This window comes from Arachis stenosperma, chromosome 10, assembly GCF_014773155.1.
Source record: "Arachis stenosperma cultivar V10309 chromosome 10, arast.V10309.gnm1.PFL2, whole genome shotgun sequence".
NCBI classification, from domain to species: domain Eukaryota; kingdom Viridiplantae; phylum Streptophyta; class Magnoliopsida; order Fabales; family Fabaceae; genus Arachis; species Arachis stenosperma.
Genome location: NC_080386.1, coordinates 1,378,896 through 1,398,678, shown reverse-complemented (window position 1 = coordinate 1,398,678; position 19,783 = coordinate 1,378,896). Strand labels below are relative to the sequence as shown.

At 29.6% G+C, this 19,783-nt stretch overlaps 3 protein-coding genes across 3 annotated transcripts; 1 reads left to right on the top strand and 2 right to left on the bottom strand.

Annotated features, from left to right (window-relative positions):
• Positions 1–1,750: 1,750 nt before the first annotated feature.
• LOC130956066 (uncharacterized) lies at positions 1,751–2,336 on the bottom strand. Its single transcript, XM_057883090.1, has one exon. The coding sequence runs from the start codon at positions 2,139–2,141 to the stop codon at positions 1,977–1,979; it is 165 nt and encodes a 54-aa protein (XP_057739073.1). The 5' UTR covers positions 2,142–2,336; the 3' UTR covers positions 1,751–1,976.
• Positions 2,337–10,016: 7,680 nt separating this feature from the next.
• LOC130956181 (heavy metal-associated isoprenylated plant protein 8-like) lies at positions 10,017–14,735 on the top strand. The gene is made up of 5 exons (XM_057883223.1): positions 10,017–10,679; positions 13,828–13,899; positions 13,990–14,171; positions 14,267–14,354; positions 14,464–14,735. The coding sequence occupies exons 1-5, from the start codon at positions 10,211–10,213 to the stop codon at positions 14,733–14,735; spliced, it is 1,083 nt and encodes a 360-aa protein (XP_057739206.1). The 5' UTR covers positions 10,017–10,210.
• A 459-nt stretch (positions 14,736–15,194) lies between these two features.
• Positions 15,195–18,648, bottom strand: LOC130954095 (target of rapamycin complex subunit LST8-1). The gene is made up of 11 exons (XM_057880835.1): positions 18,379–18,648; positions 18,075–18,197; positions 17,715–17,816; positions 17,517–17,629; positions 17,345–17,414; positions 16,858–16,935; positions 16,343–16,459; positions 16,160–16,257; positions 15,893–15,972; positions 15,726–15,785; positions 15,195–15,535 (listed from the first exon to the last, which is right to left on the bottom strand). Exons 2-11 carry the CDS (start codon positions 18,180–18,182, stop codon positions 15,408–15,410), a joined length of 954 nt encoding a protein of 317 aa, XP_057736818.1. The 5' UTR covers positions 18,183–18,197; positions 18,379–18,648; the 3' UTR covers positions 15,195–15,407.
• Positions 18,649–19,783: the final 1,135 nt, after the last annotated feature.

Genomic DNA, 19,783 nt, shown 5'->3' with positions numbered 1-19,783 from the left:
TCTTAAGAAGATCATCAGACACTGCTATACAAGTGTTTGACCCATCAAGAGCATGGTTTCCTAAACAAAACAAAAAAACAAAATTATGAAGCACCACAGTGCAACTTGTCAACAAAATTATAACCAAAATTCAAGAACAGCATACTAGAATTGAATGCAAAGCAGGCTTTTGATTACCACTACTTGAACTGACTTTGCTGGTTCATTTGAAAATCCAATAATACGATATTTTCGGTCATGAGAGCAAAATTAGAACAACAAACATAAGAATGTAGCAGTAAGTCAAAACATCTCTCAGATATGAAAGATCAAATGTTTCTTCACTATACAGTGGTAGAGAAATACTAATTTACCACTTTATAGACACAAACACACTCAAAAACGTAGCTTATCTTTAAGCAGTCTAAAGAACATACAAATACAATGAAACGAATAAATTGCTTGTCTTTTAAGCACCAAGTTTCTTGTCTTTCAAGTACTAAAATTTCTAATATGCAGTATTTACAAAGGTAAGGGAGAAACCTTCATTATTTTGTTCAACCCCACAAAATTGATGGTTATTCTTTACGAATTTAAATCTTCTAAATTTTGAATTTTATTTTAGAAGATAAATTATAATCTCTTACAATTTATTTTATAAATAAGACTAAAAAAAATATAAAAAAAACTATTTAAATGTGAGATATTACACATTATCCTCTAAAAAAAATTCAAAATTTAAAGAATCCAAATTTATTCTTTACATACAAATAAAATATGAATGATTTTGAATTTTTTTTTATTATGAAGGCGACACCATAACTAGTGAGTTGCTTTTTAAATTGTTGAACCTTTTAGTTTAATAAATACATAATAAATAATTTAAAAACTAAAATTTTATGTTTTCTTATAAAAAAATTTTCAATGAATAACTTGAACATGTGCTCTTTGTTGGCTAAAGATAAGATCAAAATTCTCTAAAATAAAAAAATAAAAAAATTAATAAAATAATAAATTAATTATTCTTAAATTATGATAACAACACATACATTTCATGAAAGTTTATACTTTACCACACTAACTTTCTCTCTTTCAACCATCTAAATTCCAATGTGGAACACCAAACACCTAAATAAATAACCAAGTATCCAAATGGTGCATATCGAAAGCTTCCGGAGATACTTTATGCCTTGAAAAGCTCTGAAATAAACTTGTATAACTAATTGCTAATGTATTTTCTCTGTTTACTACATTACATTAATTTAGCAGAAATATGATAAGTTAAGATTAAATTAAAGTAGAATGTTAAAGCAAGTTTTCTGCTCTTGATAGCACGACTGGGAAGGTTGACAGCTAGAGAGTACAAAATGATAGTAATGCAAATAGTTTCAAGGAGTAACCCACGGAATCTACTTCAGCAAGTATTAAATTACTAAAGACAAACCAAGGTGTTAAGGTTATCTAAACATAATTAATAAATAATAATCATATCATAACAAGATTATGTACCAAAATAAAAAAGATTATCATTTATCATAATCAATTGATAGAGAAACAAAAGAGAAGTTTCTACACACTCGGCGCGCCTACTCACTACTACTGAGTCCAAAGTCCAAACACAACTCCCCTTACATTGTCCGAGTCACGACTCACTCACCGTGAACCAAAAACCTTGAAACTCGCCACTCGATTCAAACAACCGTAGAATCAAAATCTGCATATATCATTTAACACTAATCTAAAACTAATCTTGAATTAACAACACTCGTCCTTCGTTGCTAAAGTAATCTCGAATTTCAAAAAAGAGCGAAAACATAAAATCTGAGAGAAATCAGTAGAAGCAGAGTATACATAAAAGAATTTACAGAAGCTCGGCAATGAAAGTACACATGTATCGAGAATCTCCATCACTCACAAAAAAAAAATTAACCTAAAAATCGAATAAAGAGGGAAAAGAGAAAAACGGAAGAAGCAGAGGCAGGGAAGAGGGAACTGAATCAGTGAACCGTCCTCGGATGAGAAGAAGTGAATGGAAGACTATGGAGGATGAGGAACCGAACACGCCGAGGAACAGGAGCTGAACGGAACACCTGCTCCACCACGCGAGCCAGCAACGCCGTATACTCCTCCAGCACCTCCGCGACGATCGCCACTAGTATCATCTCTCTAAATTCGGGTCGGGTCGATTTCGAATCCGGAATATTCAAAGATATTAAAATCACGCTCGCGTCTCGTCTCTTGTGTCACGATTTGATATGAACGATATCTCTGGATTTTAATATATAGCTGCTGGACCGGTTGACCGGTGTAGCCGGTATGGGCCAGTGGCACAATAACAGCGGCGCCAAACTTTCTCTCTCTGTGTGTCTCTTATCCGGAAAAACAAAAACAAAAAGCGTAAGAAGGTAATGGTAGCCGGTTTCCAGTTTGAGGTAGATTCAGTGTGCTTGTGTTGTATTGTCTCTATTATGGTCTTTTCTCTTTTTTCCCGCAAATCTTATCCTCTCGCCTCCAATCATATTTATTTCCCCTGCCCATGTCTTTATTAATTGCTTTTTATGCGTTCATTAGCCTTTTTCTTTTTTATTTTAGAAAAGTTAAGAGTAGGGGTACATATGGTCCGGCCCGGCCCGAAAATTCGGTCTGGTTTTAAATATTTTAGGGGTTAATTTAGTGTGATTTTATTGGATTTAAGATTGAGTAAGGATCTCAAAAATAGATCCGGGTCATAGTTTGGGTCACTCAAATTCGGCCTGGTGACCCAATCATCATACACAATTAATATTTTGTGTTATTAGTGATGGAAGATGGCTATTTTTATGTATAATTTAAATATTGTAAACCTTAATATTTTGTGTTATTAGTCATTTATAAGATTATAAGTTAATGTTTTATGTTTAAAATGTATAAGACTTTAGACTAATGCATAATATTATGTTATTTGTATTGATTTAAATATTTGGTATTATTAGACAATATTATTATTGATTATGGTTATGCTTTAATTTTAGAGAAGAGTTGGTTCTTGTTAATTTTTTTTTCAGTGAATTTTACTATGTGAAATGTAAAATAATAGTTGGAGATTAGGTGATTTTTACATGCTAAAGACTCGATTTTCACTCGATTTTTACCCGGTTTTCACCCGGCCCGAAGATGCATAGGTTTAATTTCATCGGGTCTAGAATTGAATTAGGGTCTAAAAATTAGGCGCGATCTATATTTCGGATCGGGTCTGGGTTAAGCCAAATTCGGTGTGGCCCGGTCTATATACACCCCTAGTTTAGAGGTTATTAAAATTTATTATTTTTTATTATTAATTAGTTATTAATATTTAAAAATATAAGATAAAATATGTTATTAAATTAAAAAAAATAGATTAAAACAATTAAATTAATAATTAAATAATTATAAAAAATAATAAATTTTAATCTTTTTTAGTTTTTTTTTGTAAAATAATTTTACAAAAACATTGCTAAAATTACTTAATTTATTCATTTAATTTCTTTCTCAAGTTACAAAGTTACAAGAATCATGTATTGATATATATGCTAACAAATGTATTAGTTACTATCATTTCAAATGTTATACAAATATGTGAAAAAAAAAAAAAGGTACAACAATAACTTTGTTTTACGTGTATATTATCTCTAAATCATTTAGAAATAAATCCCCTTTTTTTAGTGATGCGATGTTGCTGTTAGCTGCGTTGTGCCACGTTGACGGCTAATCATATTTCAAATTATTCTGAGTTGATTATTTGTATTTTAGTTTATCACGATTCATGATTCATCATCATGGCTATTGGCTAGGACCACCAGTTGGCGAGTGTGCATTACATTATATATTAGCAATTTTGCTTGATTTTGGTAATAAGAATCCCAAGAGATTATGGTATTTACTATTGGAAAGTTTTCACATATGCCAGACCACTTTATTGACATATTGCTATGCCATGAAGCAGAGCTATTGAGATATATATTAAAAAATTTTAAAGGTGTAGATGAATTGGCAGAATAATGTTGTAGAGTAGGTAGAAGAATGGTGTAGGCAATTCTCTTTATCGGTAGAAGCGTAAACCAAAATAGACCCATTGATAATTACTTTGTTTGCACTTCAGGCTGTTTTTGTCATTTTTCGTAGGCAATATTTAAGGCTGGGCTATCAGCTACAAGCCTACAAGCACAAGCCAATGGAAACGATTGGGCCATATATTTTTGGTGGGTAGCGATTCGGGCTACGGGCAATTTGAGGAAATAATAGGATCACCTTCATTAAAGATAAGACAAAATATCATTGGACAGGAGGATGAATTACCGTAGAAGTTAAGGTAATTGATTAAAATTAAAATTCACAAGGTAGGTTCTGTTTTACAGAAAAAAGAATTAAGAGTTTAGCTAAGTTATATCTTAAAAATATATGTTAAGATTATTTTCAATAAAAATTTTCAAATTTTTTACTTTAATAAATGAACAACAAATGTATTAAAAAGTAAATTTTATAAAATATATACAAAATTTAATTGATAATCTTAAAATGTAATTTTAGAGTATAAATTAGATAAAACTAAAAATAATGGTTGACTCCTTGGTATTTTTCTTTGTTATTTTTGTCAATGTTATATTATTAATATATAATAATTTAATGAATGAAACTATGTTAACGAAATAAATAATATTAGGTGAAAAGTTTAACTTGAAAAATAATTCATAAATGTAGGTTCTATTATAATATATACAAAAATAAACGTTAAGTCATTCTCGTGCTTCTCTTTGATATTATTGTTAAGGTCAAAGACGAATAAAAATAATATTAACAAATAATAATTTAATGAATAAAACTAAAAAAATAATATTAGGTGAAGAGTAAAATTTATAAATAGTGAAAGTAGTCCGTAAAATATTTCTAAATTACATGTTGACTTATCAATATCTTTTATGTTCTTTTTTTAATAGAAACATCTCCCTAGTTACTTTTTTTTTGTTTTTTTATCAAAGATAGGAGACTCAAACCAGCAACCTCTTAATTGAGTATGGGGAGACTAATGCCATTTGAGCTATAACTCATTGGCACCTCCCTAGTTACTTGTTAGTATTAGAATCATGTATATACATTATCATATGTAAAATAAAAGGTGAGTTCTACGGTGCCTTTGTTATGGTGCTTAAATTGCCTAACTTTTCTTTTAAAGTAGAAAATAAAATATTAAAAAAAAATAAATTATATAAAATTTATTAAATATTATTTATTTATTTTTTTTAGTAACTTAGGTACAAAGTGATAGACACCATAGTATTCACCAAAATAAAAAACAGCGTTAAAAAACGAATAAGTGGTAGTTGAATTAACTCAGATAGCCACATTGCATAAAGTAGTAATGTTTATTCTAAACACATCAATATTGCAATGGCGAAAGAGAACACAACATGATGTGGCTGCAACGATAATTAACATTAAAAGCTTTTTGATTATAATTAATTAAAGGGATATCTTAAGAAGATTCTAAAATATCGAAATTTTTTGAGTCATACAAGTTTAAAAACCAAATTAAAAGACAAGCCAAGTAAAGAAAGCCTAATAATTAAGAGTAGTAGATCAAAGTTTTGCATTACATAAAATAGGACCGATAATAAAAAAGTAGTATGAATCTAATTTTTAATGAAAAAGTGATCATTAATTATACAATAACATTAAAAATTTTCATCTTTTAATCAATCTTTTATTATATGAATTTAAAAAAAAAATTAAAACAAACATATCCAATAAATATGATGTTTGATATATTCTTTTTCAAATTTTAAAATACAAATTTAAAATACTAAACATTAGGTAATTTAAATTTAATTAAAAGATAAAAAATAAAAATTAAAACAAATTCTAAAACATACGTTGATACCTTGATTTTTGTTTTTATTTTTAGTGTGTCTTTTTATAGATAATTAAATGTGTAAAATATACCAATGTACTTTTATTTAGTTTTTTTTTATTGAATTCTTTTTCCTCTTTTTTTATTTAGAAATTTAGAAGAATGTGGTTTAATTCAATTGTAGAGATATCAACAATTTAACAATGTGTAACATATTGATTTATCAAAATAATATGTGTATTTATATATAAATACATGATGATTAATTTTGGTAATTAATTTTAGTATCTAAATAATATTTTTTATTTTTTAAAGATTAATAACTTGTACATAAAAAACTTTAAAAGAAATGACCCAACTAATGGCCCATTACTTGCCCAGCATTTCAACCCACAGCGCGCCCCAACAGCTTCCACTCTTCCAACCTTCAGCTTGGCTAAATTTATCAAATACTGCTATGGTCGTATCCTGTATTAGCCATTATTACGTCTGACTTTTTCGTCTTTTACTATTACATTTCAGGGATTGTTTTGTAATTCCACTAATAGTTATAAGACAAAATGTAAACGTGCTACTGGACCGTACGTGGCATAGCAGTGTGGCAGTAAAGTTGGCTGGTATAGGTGAAAACCTTTCTTTACTATTTAAGATAAATGTTACTTTTGTAAATAAGAGACGAAAATGGAAACAGACAACTTCTGTATATTATTAAGTGTCAGGATCTTATTAGTGAGTAGTGACTTAGGCATAGGACCTTAAAATAAGCTAAATTTATAGGATCAATTTATTTATCTATTTAAATAAATAGATTTTTTTAAAATTAAACCTGTTTAAATTACAGGCTAAACGGATTGAGTCCGAATAACTCAAAAAGAATGACGAATTAAGCGAATTAGTTCACAGATTAAATAGATGGCTCGTTTATTTTTTTTACATTTTTTAAAAAACGTCATACATTTAGTCGATATTTCTATCAATTCGACTCGAAAAATCGACTCATCAACTAAAAAAATATTATTTTTTAAAAGTTTTTTATTTAAAAATGATATTTTTTTATTTAAATATTTTTTAAAAAATAAAATAAAATAATAAACGGACTAGTCCGTTTAACCTATCGAACTGATCATACATGGCCCGTGCTAAAAAATTCTGGCTTACAAATAAAATAAATTTAAATGGATCAATCCATTTAATTCACGAGTTTAATGGACCGAGTCTAAATGGACCGAACTAACTCGTTTGATAGCCTATTAGTTAGGCAGCACTACACGTGTTTGCATCAATTATGAAGCATATCAGCATATGAATTGCCTAACTATATTTATAGAGGAATGCTAGGGAGCTAGCAATTTTGGTATTTTGTAACTATCAATTGGTCATTAATAATATTTTTAATGGTGTAATATTACATCTAATAATATTTAATGGTAGAAGATCTATCACTTTTATTTTGATGGTTAAGTGCTGGTCAAAAAATACAAAAATTGTTACCCCCTAAACTTTTTCATATTTATATCCATCATTAAACATAATTGGAGTAATAATTGAATAAAAAATAAACCAATAATAACGGACAAAGTTTATAAGTAGAAGAAAATCAAACTCAATCGATACATTTTAAGTTTTATTTTATCCTCTTCATAACGTAGATATCTTCAATTGTTGAGAATGATTTGCTTGCACCATTTATTATTTATGATAACTATAGTTTGCACTTTGCAGATGTAATTATTGACAATATAATGTTGATGCTGGTTCTAGTAGTTTCATTGATCCATGATGTGTCGCATCATGTGAGGCTTGTCTAGACTCTAGACCCTTCTCTGTGAGGAAAAGGAAAATATATATAAATAATAATGAATTGCATCCAAAGTGGTCCCTGGCCTGTGCTTCATGGTTGAACTCGATAGGAGATTAAATTAATTAAATTATGATTTGTACACAAAAATAATTTCGTACATTTTAATTAAAGTTATTGGCTTAGGTGTTATAGATAAAAATACAACTGTAACAAAAATAAAAAATAAAACTATAATATAATTTAAAATCAATAGCAAATTGAATAAACCACTTGGTATTCTTAAAAGATATGTATAGGAAACGAAGTAGAAGGAATATATAAAAAAAATGGGGCCAATCCAAATGCGCCGCAAATTCCAAACTATGGGCATAGAAGGTTAGAGATTAATCCCTAATCAGTAATCACTAACCCCAAAACAAACCGAACCTATCGCTATTTGCAAGCGTCTGCGTCAACTGAGAATAATAATAATTAATTCACTATGTATACTACTATGATAGGATGCTAATGATGTAGACTCCATAATAATGCAGCAACTCAGCAAGGATTCTTTCTTACAAAATATCTACCAAAGATATTTAATCTAATATTTTTTTAAAATGAATTTTATACATATATAAGTAATATAACTAGTCGACAAAAATTTAAGCTTATATATTTAACTGTTTGCATCAGATTGAAAATATAACTTGTAAAAATATTTCGACGTTTAAGTTAGCAGTGTACTTAAGATAATTACAATGTAAAAATATTGTTTATCCCGAGATTTTTTTTTGTATTATACTATCTTTAAGTAATTGTTAAGTATTTACAATTTTAATATATCTTTAAGTAATTGTATTATACTAATTTTAAGTAATTATGTTAATGAGTTTTAACTCACATTATATGTATCTTTTTTTTTATTTTAAAGATTTTGAATTTAATTCCTACTAACTGCAATTGAGGAAAAAAATTAATAAATATGTAAAGAATATATAAATGTATATTATACCTAAGATTAAAAATTATCTAATATATCTGAAATATCTAAAATTAAGAATTATCCAATCTATATGAACACACACACACATATATATATATATATATATATATATATATATATAACTCTATTCATTTCTTTAATAAGTGACCAATTTTATTTAGTATTTTATTCTTATCCATAATGATAGCATTAAAATTTAACGTTCGAAAACAAAAAATCAATCACTAATTCGTCAAATGTTACAAATTTGTTGATTTTTAAATATGTTAAATCTTATTTTTCTTTTTCAATACTACGAAGATAATTATTTTGTTAAGTACAACATCTTTACCCTACGAGAACATTTTTTTTTGGGTGTCGGTGGTTTGTTTGTGTTACCATGGATAACTGGAGATTAGGAGATTAGTGGGTTGAACTCGTTGGGTTGGTCTAATCGTCTGAAAGAGGAAGTCCTTTGACTAGGTTCGTCTCTTGAAGCCTTCATCCAACTTGTGTGTACATGAGAGAATGAGGGGTGGTACTTGCAAAAACACTCCGATACCTAAGTCAGTAAGGATCTAAGTAAATTTAGAGAATATTGAACCTTAGAGATACTTGAGGGGTGTCAGTGTATTTATAGTGATAAACCAATAATCACCGTTAGAGTAGTTCCACCTTTTAAAAAGGATAACCGTCCTTTTATTAGAGAAGTTGAGCTATGGCTCCTTATGGTGAAGTGTGTGTTGAATCCGACCTCTTGAGAGGAGGTCGGTAGAGAGACCAATCTAAAGATTAGATTTTTTTATCCTATTTAAACCTGGACCTTTAATATTGGGTATGAATAATTTGCATGTGCCTTCATTCTACTATATAATTCTATTAATTTGGTTTGCATTTATTTTGTAAACTTTTTATTATTAAATTTTTTTTTCTTTTACTTCTTATCCATTATTTTTTTTTAATAAAAATTATAAAAAAAATATACAAGAGATATATCCAATAGTCACCAAAAAAAATATATATCCAATAGAAGGGTGGATATGCATATATTAGGGAAGATGTATGCACCCCATCACCTTGGAACTCCTAAGAGAGCTTTCCTATCAATGTGATTTTGGGTTCACCAAGGATTGAACTCTTGACCTTTTAAATTTAGAGTTCTAATACCATGTTATGATACCACTCATCCAAAAAGCTTCAACTGATGAAATAAAATAACATTAATGATTATATCTTTAATACTCTCTAAACCTACATTATCCATTGGCTCCTCACACTTTCCCATAAAACAAATATAAGTGAGTTTTTATCTCGTTCCATATGTCAATTGTCCTTCTTTAAGTAGTGATTCTTTCCTTTTATAAGTGATCATCACACAAGAAGGAAGTGAAGAAGCTAACCCAAGTTTCAAGCAATCCCCTTTAGCTTTTGATTGGAATGAAGATCCTTTTATTCACATCCAAGTTATTTCATCCACTTTAATTTATTCTCCTCTTTCTTCTGATCTCTTGCATGCATTGTGTTATTATATATATAAACACACTCATCATCATTCAGATTGAACTCAAACACCATTATTATATAGTAGATTCAACTATTAATAATGCCTTCATCAGAATCTGCAGCTAAGCCACCAAACCAATCTTCTCTTGACAGAGAAATCAGGGAGATGGTATCTGCCATCACTAACCGTGTAACTGATTTCCACAAACCAGGTTCAACCCACCACCACCATTCTGCCACCCACGACGACGACGACCACGGCGTCAGAATCATCACGCTCGCCGGAACCAACGACGGAGCCACCCTCAAAGGCGAGTTGGACGAAAAGTCACCCGGAAAAGCTGCTTCTTCTCATCATCAACATCATCATGATCATGGTGTTGAAGCAGAGCCACTGAGCACTTATGTGAACAGCAACTTCCAAGCCATCAACAACTCTATGATGCTTGGCGGTAGCTTCCATGCAAATGATCCTGGTGTGCATTTGGATATCTCAGATTTCACTGACCCTATTCCTCATCATAATAAGCATGGCAAGAAGGGCAAGAAGAAAGACAAAGAGAAAGAAGGTTCCAAGAGTGACCTTCATTCTGATTGAGGCTATACTTTAACTATGCTATTTATATTTGATGGCGTGTCAAACAATAAATCTGCAATTATCTATATATGACTGTCAAACAATAAATATATGAGAAGCAATGCTAGGGCCAGTAATTTTTGTGATGGTTAGCCATCAATTAGTCATCAATGATGATTTGATGGTGTGAGATTGGTATGAAATTTCATCCAATGGTTCACCTTTCTCTGCTAGTTGTATGCTGACTAAAATTCAATAAAATTGCTGACCTCTAGACTTTTCCGTATACGAGTGTCTATGTATCATGTTTGCTTCACTAACCATGCATGTAATACTAAGCTAGTATGGTTTTTTTTGGGTGTGTTCGTTCTTTGTTGAATCTTATATTTTATGAATAAAAAAACAATGAATTTATATATCTATCTATTAAGTTTTATGGTACCTAAATTGACTAACTTCGCTTTTAAAGTAAAAAATAAAATATTTAAAATAAAAAGTAAATCATGTAAAATTTATTAAATATAATTTATTTTTTAATAACTTAAGTACAAAATAATAGGCACCATATAATATTTACCATTTTTATTATATAAAAATTGATACCAACTTCTTATATAAAATTTAAAAATTAATCAATCATCTTTTAGTAAAATTTTTTTATTATAAACTCTTATTTGTTATTATTTATTAAAACATAAAATACTAATTAAATATAATAAATATACATTAAAAATTTCATAATAATAATAATTATAAAAATTTCAATTACAAATATTAAAATTCTATAACTTATGCATGTTAATAGTGTATCTACCTTACTCTTTCAACTTTTAAATAAGTTTAAATTTGACATATTTTTTTTACTAAATACCTTAAATATATCATGATTATAAAATTAATTCATACGTTTATATTATATTTTTGGTATTTTTTATTTTTATTTATTTTTCTAAACTAAAATAAATTCAAATTTGACACATTTTTTACTAGGTATATTCAAATATATCATAATTATAAAATTAATATATTATATTTTTAGTGTTTCTTATTTTTATTTAAATTTTTAAATTTTTTCTTTACTTATTTGCAAGGAAAATAATACCATATAAGAAGATAAAGTATGACAACTAAAACAAATAAAAATAATAAATAAAGATGTAATTTTGTACAACTCTAATATAAAAAACTTATGTCTTTTTTAAAAATAAATAAATTCAAATTTTTAAACTAATAAACTATATTTTAATTTATATTAAATAGAAGCAACAAATGAAGATGTAATTTTGTACAACTATAATATAAAAGGTCTATGTCTTTTTTAAAAATAAATGAATTCAATTTTTAAAATTAATAAACTATCTTTTAATTTATATTATTTTTAGTTGAATAATTATATATGAAATTATATACAAATTATTAAATAAATATTCTACAAAATAGTTTTAATATAAATAATTCAAATTTAACATTAGTTTATATATTATCTAATCAATTTTTAAATAATACAACACTTATTAGAATAAACTATATAGTATAATTAATTTATTTTTCTGCGCATTGCGCGGGTATCACTTTAGTCGTATGGGAGAAGCTTCAATTAGAGGGCAACTAAGTAGACAATTAGTCTTAAGTAAATGCCAAGTCATAAACAAAGCAGATACTCCTAATTTTATATTAATTAATTCGACTATATTATGTATATATTAAAATTAGTTACCAAAATCAGTTATTAATATAAAAATAAAATAATATTAGAATAGAAAATACATATTAAAAATAAATTAAATAACACATGTATTTATGATTAATTTTAATGACTAATCTTAGTAATTAAACAAATAACATTTTGTAATTAATCACATGTCAAAAATATTTTAAGATGGCTCATTGGCTCTTATCTATTCAACTCAAAATTGGAGAAAGGAATGTTGGTCTGTGAATCAACTCTTTTAGTATTGCCATTGAGACTAATCACAAGCTAGACAAATACAAAAACACAATAAAAGAACCTAAAAATTTTGACTAAAGCAAATTAAACAACAAACATGAATAACAATTAAGCAAAAAAGATTATTTGATCACAATTAGGATGATGCATGGTTGACTATTTAGTGCAATGAATGAATATGCCGGTATTTTTATGGTTACAGCCAAATTTGTTCTAATTGTAATAAATCCAGAGTATCTCCAAATCTTTATAATTTATGCCTGTAATTTTAATGCCTTAAACTCTTCTTTAACAGTTATCCAATCTGACATACATGTGATTTACTATGGCTATACAAAACTCCTATTTTAAAATTAAAACATTATTAATGTAGAGATGTGATTCTCAGATTGCATATTATATACCATATATTGTTCCATCTTTCTATGTAAGTCATCATAACAATAACTATACATACCATATGTGCTTAACTATGTTCACTATATATATATATATACACATACATGTAACATCGAAGAAATAGTGATCATCATTCCACTTCATCTGTTGAGACTTCAAAGAATATAGTTAAGGCAAACCATGGGAAAAAAACAAGTAAGGAAATTGAAAGTGCAATTCATTTACATTCTCTGTTATCTAAGTATATATTATACTGCATCTTTTGGTTAATTATGTTTTGATGTAAGGAAAATACTAATATTATTTAGCAATTTACAAGATTGAGGGCTTGTTTGGGTGAACTTCTAAGAAAAGATCTTTTTTTCAAGTTATTTTTTTTAAAAGATTAATTTTATGTTTGGATATCTCATGTAAAAAGGTCTTTTTATCTATCAATTATGTTTGGGTATAACAATATAAAAATAATTTTTTGTTTATTTATTACATGAAAAACATCTTTTTTTTAAGGAAAAAATATCTTTTAAAAAAAGATGTAAATTACAGCTTCTTAAAAAAGATCTTTTTATTTTTATTTTACTAGTGCTTTTACTTTTACTACTAGAAATTTGCCAACACATTAAAAAATAAAAAAGATCTTTTTTTTAATTGAAAAAAGATATTTTTTTAACAAAATAATGGCGCTCAAACATTAACTGAGTTGTCATTTATTATTTCTCTGTTTTGTATGCAAAAAAAAAATGTCAGCAAAACAACGAAAATAATGAAAAAAAGGGAGGACAATCAGACAAGGCAGTGGTGGTGAAAGCATTCATACATTGTGACGGTTGCTCAGATAAAGTTTCTAGGTGTTTGAGAGGTCTTGAAGGTAATGTTTTGTTTTCATATAAGTTTCTTATCATATATTATAAAAGATAACAATGAATGAAAATGGTATATACAATGATTATATATATAGGAGTGGAAAATATTGTGATTGATAGAGAAAATAACAAGGTCACTGTGAAAGGAGAAGTGGTGAAAGATCCTTTGAAGGTTTTGGAAAGACTTAAGAAGAAGTATAGCAAAAATGTGGAGCTACTTTCACCAAAAATAAAGCCAGAGAAACCAAAAAAAGAAGAAAAAAAGGAAAAGGATCAGGTTTGGATCTTTTTTTTTCTTTTTGTGTTAAGAGTATTTCTTAATGCTCTCTTCTCTTGTTAACCAATTTTATTTCTTTCAACTATTCTGAACAGCCTATAATAAAAACTGTGATGCTTAAGATGTATATATATTGTGATGGCTGTGAAAATGATGTCAAGAGAAAAATTGAGAAAATGGAAGGTATAAGTTTCTTTTCTCCCTTTAAATGTGATATTTTAATTTAAATACTTAATACGACTATGGTTACTGTAACCATTTTCTTAGCATCTGGTGTGTGAATATGTGACAGGTGTTGCTTCTGTAGCATTGGACAAGGAAAAATCACAAGTCACTGTTAAAGGAACAATGGAAAAAGACCAGCTTGTAGAATACGTTAAGAAGCAACTGAAAAAGCATGCATATATTATAAATGTAGACGATAATGGAAAAGAAAATAAAAACAATGAGACATGCCAAAAACCCGAAATTATATTTAGTTATCCTCCCCAATACTCTGCACAACATACTTATCCCAATCAAACTTTCAGTGATGAAAATCCCTTTGCATGTTCAATCATGTAAAACATTTCAACGACATTTGTAATATATATTTGAAACGAAGAATGTTTTTCTTTCAATAATAGAATTCACATCACTCAAGGTAATGTCAATCTTTAATTTAAGTTGGGAGTATTACTCTTTTGCAAGAGAAGTACAATAGGAGATATTTATATTTAATAAGTATATGGGAATGAATATTAATAAATTGTTTATGATAGCTAGGAAAAATTCTAAAGAAAACATGTTGAAAGAAAAATAAGAAAAAGAATGAGATTATGTTTGTTGCCTTTTGACTTTGATGCCTAAGTAATAGACTAATAGTATTGAATAATAAGTATTCAGATCTTCGAATTCAACGCTCTATGATATATTTATTCATTACTACGATATATGCTCAATTAATATAATTATTAGTACCTCATTAAACCACCTCTTATCAATCAAACCTGAAGTTTTCAATCCAGTTTGGGAAGACTACTCTAGCTGAGAATTTCTCCATAGACAATACATATTCTTAAATTGCAATATAGATTGCTTTGAAAAGTGTCTATTATCCCGCTATGAGGATTTACAGCATTAGTTTAAAATTATTGACTAAAGTTCATACTATGAGAAAAGTAAACATTCACAGGCGCAAGAGACATATATTTACAAAGATGTATTCGACGGAGATAAATGAATGTGGCCAACATGTCATGAAGGTGTGGCTTCAGCCCCATCGTGTAGGGCACAACAAATAGTAGCCTTATGATGACCTTGGTAAACCCTAATATCTTCACCACTTGACATATTCCAAAGCCTAGCAGTTGTGTCAGAGGAAGCTGCAATGACAATATGTATTGGCTTAGCGATACTTTGATAAATTGAGTAAATTACACAGACTTCCAATATGGTTAAGTAATGTTACACATGGAGCTCTTGGTTTCTAAAATGTGACAACTCCTCCTCAAGTTTGGGACACATTAAACCCGATAAACCCCCCTATATTTCAAAATATGATTTAGTTTGTACCTGTTATAAGGTAGGCACCATCTACAGAGAAGACACAATCCCACACCCAGCGCTGATGACCTGGGAAGTGAAGGCAAACTTACTTAGGGAAAATGATGTTTTGACTTCTGAGGAAAGTAGTAGGAAGTGAGAAATCAATAGATTTGTCAAAGAATTTCATGCATTACCAACTAATGTTTTCTCCAACGTAAAACCTTCAACATTCCATATTTTAACAGTATGATCAGAAGATGCAGTTGCCAAATACCTACAAAGATATATGCAGCATCTTACATAAGAAGAAATATGAGGCATATCAATTGGTAGAGACATTGGTCAATCGGTCCCATGATGATCAGTTATAAATGTTGAATATACACAGATAATTCTTATACAGGGGGCTTGTTTAAAAACTCAACAAGGTCCCAAGAAAATAAAAAAGAAAAAATTGAAACCTGTGAGGTTCAGAGAATTCCGGTGATAAAAGACACTTGAGAATGTAATAGCCCTTGTGTGCTTGCAGCTTATGAAGAGGCTCAAAGTTTGTCATTGTCTGCAAAAATGCACAATCGATCAAGAGAGATAACCAAAGTTTGATATGAGGGTATTATATTGCAAATAATTTATGAAGGTGAAACCTGAGTTCCTCGCAAGAGGCGCCACACATAACAAGTTCCATTATTATTTGCTGCAACTACCAAGCTCCCATCCCACATTACTGTCAAAGAGCGAACAGCTGTATCCACCTCTGGCACCTACATTTCCTCCAATATTGAAATGATATTTAAGCCGCTTGTTTTTTTTTTATTATTTTTAAATCTAAGGGTGAGAGAAAGACCAAAAGACAGAGGATATAATGCAATGTGCCAAGTCTAAAGATGGTCAATCAAATCATTAAAGGATTGTGCAATGACTTCTCTGAAGCGACTGACTAACAACAAGGCTCACTCAGTACCATGACCGCTCATGCAAATTGAGTGTATATTAGGCTGCAGATGGGAGATTAAAGAGATGGAACATATAACATGTTTGGAAGCTTTATGCTAGAGTTACTATGGCAAGGCTACATTTTTTCACCCTCAGATAGCAAGCACTTAAAATCTTGATTCTGCAGTCATATGACATATACAAAAGAAGAGTTCATAACTCATACCAATTCACAACTGCATGAATTTGCTGTCAAATCCCAAACACGAATATTGCCATTTTGATCACCAGATATTAGTTCAGTCTGTTGGATCAAACATACAAAATTCATGAGATCCACAGAGGAAGAACATAAAGAATACAGATTGATGTATCGGTGCCACATGATTTAATTGGAACATAATTAAACATAAAAATCTGCTTGATAGTTGATATTGAGTCAAGAAATCAGAAATCAGATCTGAAACTCAGTCAATAAACTACTAGTAAAATAAAATGCATATAGTGCCAAGTAGCTAAACAAATTAAAACAAAAGATTGCTAGACCTATTCAGCCCTAGTTATTATAATGACATGATTCACTAAAGCACTTATTGTTATTGGTCCCTATCTCTCTCTTCTAAGTTGTTCATACTAGCTAAAATTTTTAATTATTGATATAATCATAAGATAGAAATAAATTAATAAAGCCACAGAAAAACAAAGGAACATACCTGATTTGGGTGCAATACAACAGTGTTTACAGCTGCACGGCTTTCATATTCCCTTTGACAACCCGGTGCCCTGCATAGGTCATCAAATAAAAATAAGCACATACTAATTAATGGAATAAATTCAAGGGTGTAAATCATACAACATTATTATGCATTATGATATCTACTTCACCTCAAATCCCAGATCTTGACTGTGCCATCCTCTGAACCAGAATACATCCAATTACCATCACATTGGAACCCAACTGCCATTACATTATTGGTATGCGAATCATAGCTCATCACCTGCGACACAATCAGGGAGATTACTATTTGTAACCATATATGAGATGAAACTTTTGAAGTAAGTTTATCAGTAGAAAAGACAAACCGGTTGAGGGCTATTTGAATTAACATCAAACAGTCGAATGTGAGGATTACCAGCTGCAGCCAGGTATCGCTTATCCGGTGTTATCTCCATCCTGTTTACTTGCTACACAGCATTATGCATGGAAAAATCACATTAGAAAATCAGTCTTCTTGACAAAGTAACACAACTGCCGTCTGCCAAAGGCAAATGCACAATAAAACACTGAAAAAGCTCAGTTATGCATGTTTTGATCTCCTTTTTCTTTTGGATCCCCTTCAAGATTCATAGATTTGATTAAAAATCATGTGCTTCAATTCATTAAGCTATGAATTCCAGTATTTTCATAACGAAAATTAAAAGAGGGAAAGTATGAGAAGGAACCGAATCAGGATATTGAATGGTGCGGTAACAGCGGCCACTCTTGGCCTCCCAGAAACGAATGGTGTGATCATAACTCGCAGTGGCAAGAATCACCGTTGGCTGGCTCATCCTTGCAACATTTACCTGATCATCAAAATCAAAACGAAACACGGTTCATAATAAAATCTCTTAAACGGAACAGCTAAGCTAAAATGAACTAGAAACACTACGCTACTACGATCTATCTTTCGAATCTGAGTAATATAATAACACTGCAAAGCAAGTAAGATGTGCCGGAGAACCACTTAGTGGTAGAGACTGTTACCGAGGATATTGAATGAGGATGGCGACGATGTTCGCGGCGGTTGAAGCGGCAGCACGCGACAGCGATGTGCTATAAGGTTGTGGTGGTCGGCTAGGAGCTTGGCAAACCGCTGATGCTGCCGTCGTAGTGGAAGGTGGCGGAAAGTGAAAAAGGGGGACACAAACGGAAGCAGTGGAGGCACTCAGGAAGCGACAGCCGGCACGCCGTTGACGGCCATGACAGCGGCGCGTTGGAGCTGAGAGAAGAGAAAGCGCGAACACGAAGAGGAGGATGCAGAATCAGACGGCTTTCAACTCTGAACCGGGCTGATTGGGTAAGCCCAAACCGGTCCATAATCATTAGGCAACCCAGACCCAGGAATAGTGGGTCAAGCCCATCGCCATACTAGACTCAGGCCCAGTTTAAATAAACAACTTGAATAAACTCTTTTGTAAAAAGAACTTAAAGTAGAAGAATTTTTTATTAATAGTAACTTATAAATAAGTTATTTTATTTTTGGATTTTTAGTTATAGAAATACTTATTTTAAAATTGTAGCGTTTAAATAAATAATTCAAAAAATACAATTTTTTTTACACAAGAGAATAGATATTAAAATTCTAATTCACAATAATGTTGATGGTAATGCCAAAGAAACTATTGTGTAGTTAGTATATGATATGGTAGGTGAAAATAAAAAACAAATGTGAAATGTGTGTCAATGTATATTTTGTTACTATTTTTTTTTTACTCCTATTAGAACTAGTTCCTCCTTATTGGGGTTAAGAACTTGTTATAACTAACTATAAAAATAATAGCAAATTATAAAAATAAAATTACATGTAAAAAAATAAAATTAAGACTGAAATTTCATACCATATATAATGTTAAATACAAATTTAATAATAAAAATAGAATGGTAAAATGATATGCAGTAAATGATTCAGATGGAACATTGTCTGAAAATAGTGTTAAAGGATCAATACTCTTAATAGATGAATCATTATGTAAAAATGATAATGGAAAGCCGGTTTTTTTAACAGATAAAACATTGTGTAAAAATGGTCACAGAGGACCAATATTTTCAGAAACAGAAAACATTTTTCATAGAGTCAAGTAAATTTTTTTGTTTTGAAATTATTTTGTGTATGAAAGTGATAGAATAATTTTTTTATAATTCAAAAAAAAGCTTCTACTACTTTTCAACCAAGCTCTCAATCAACAAGCCATTTCGTCAAATTAATGGGCCAAACATCAATTTGTTTCAAACTGTTCAAGTTATCATATTCCCATGTCCAAGAACAAAAATTTAGATTTGGATTTATCCTATGTATACACTAATTTATTAGCCCGTAATAAATTTTTAATAAAGTTAAGTACTGATTAATTTTTAGTTTGCGGGACTGGAGTACAATGGATAACCAACA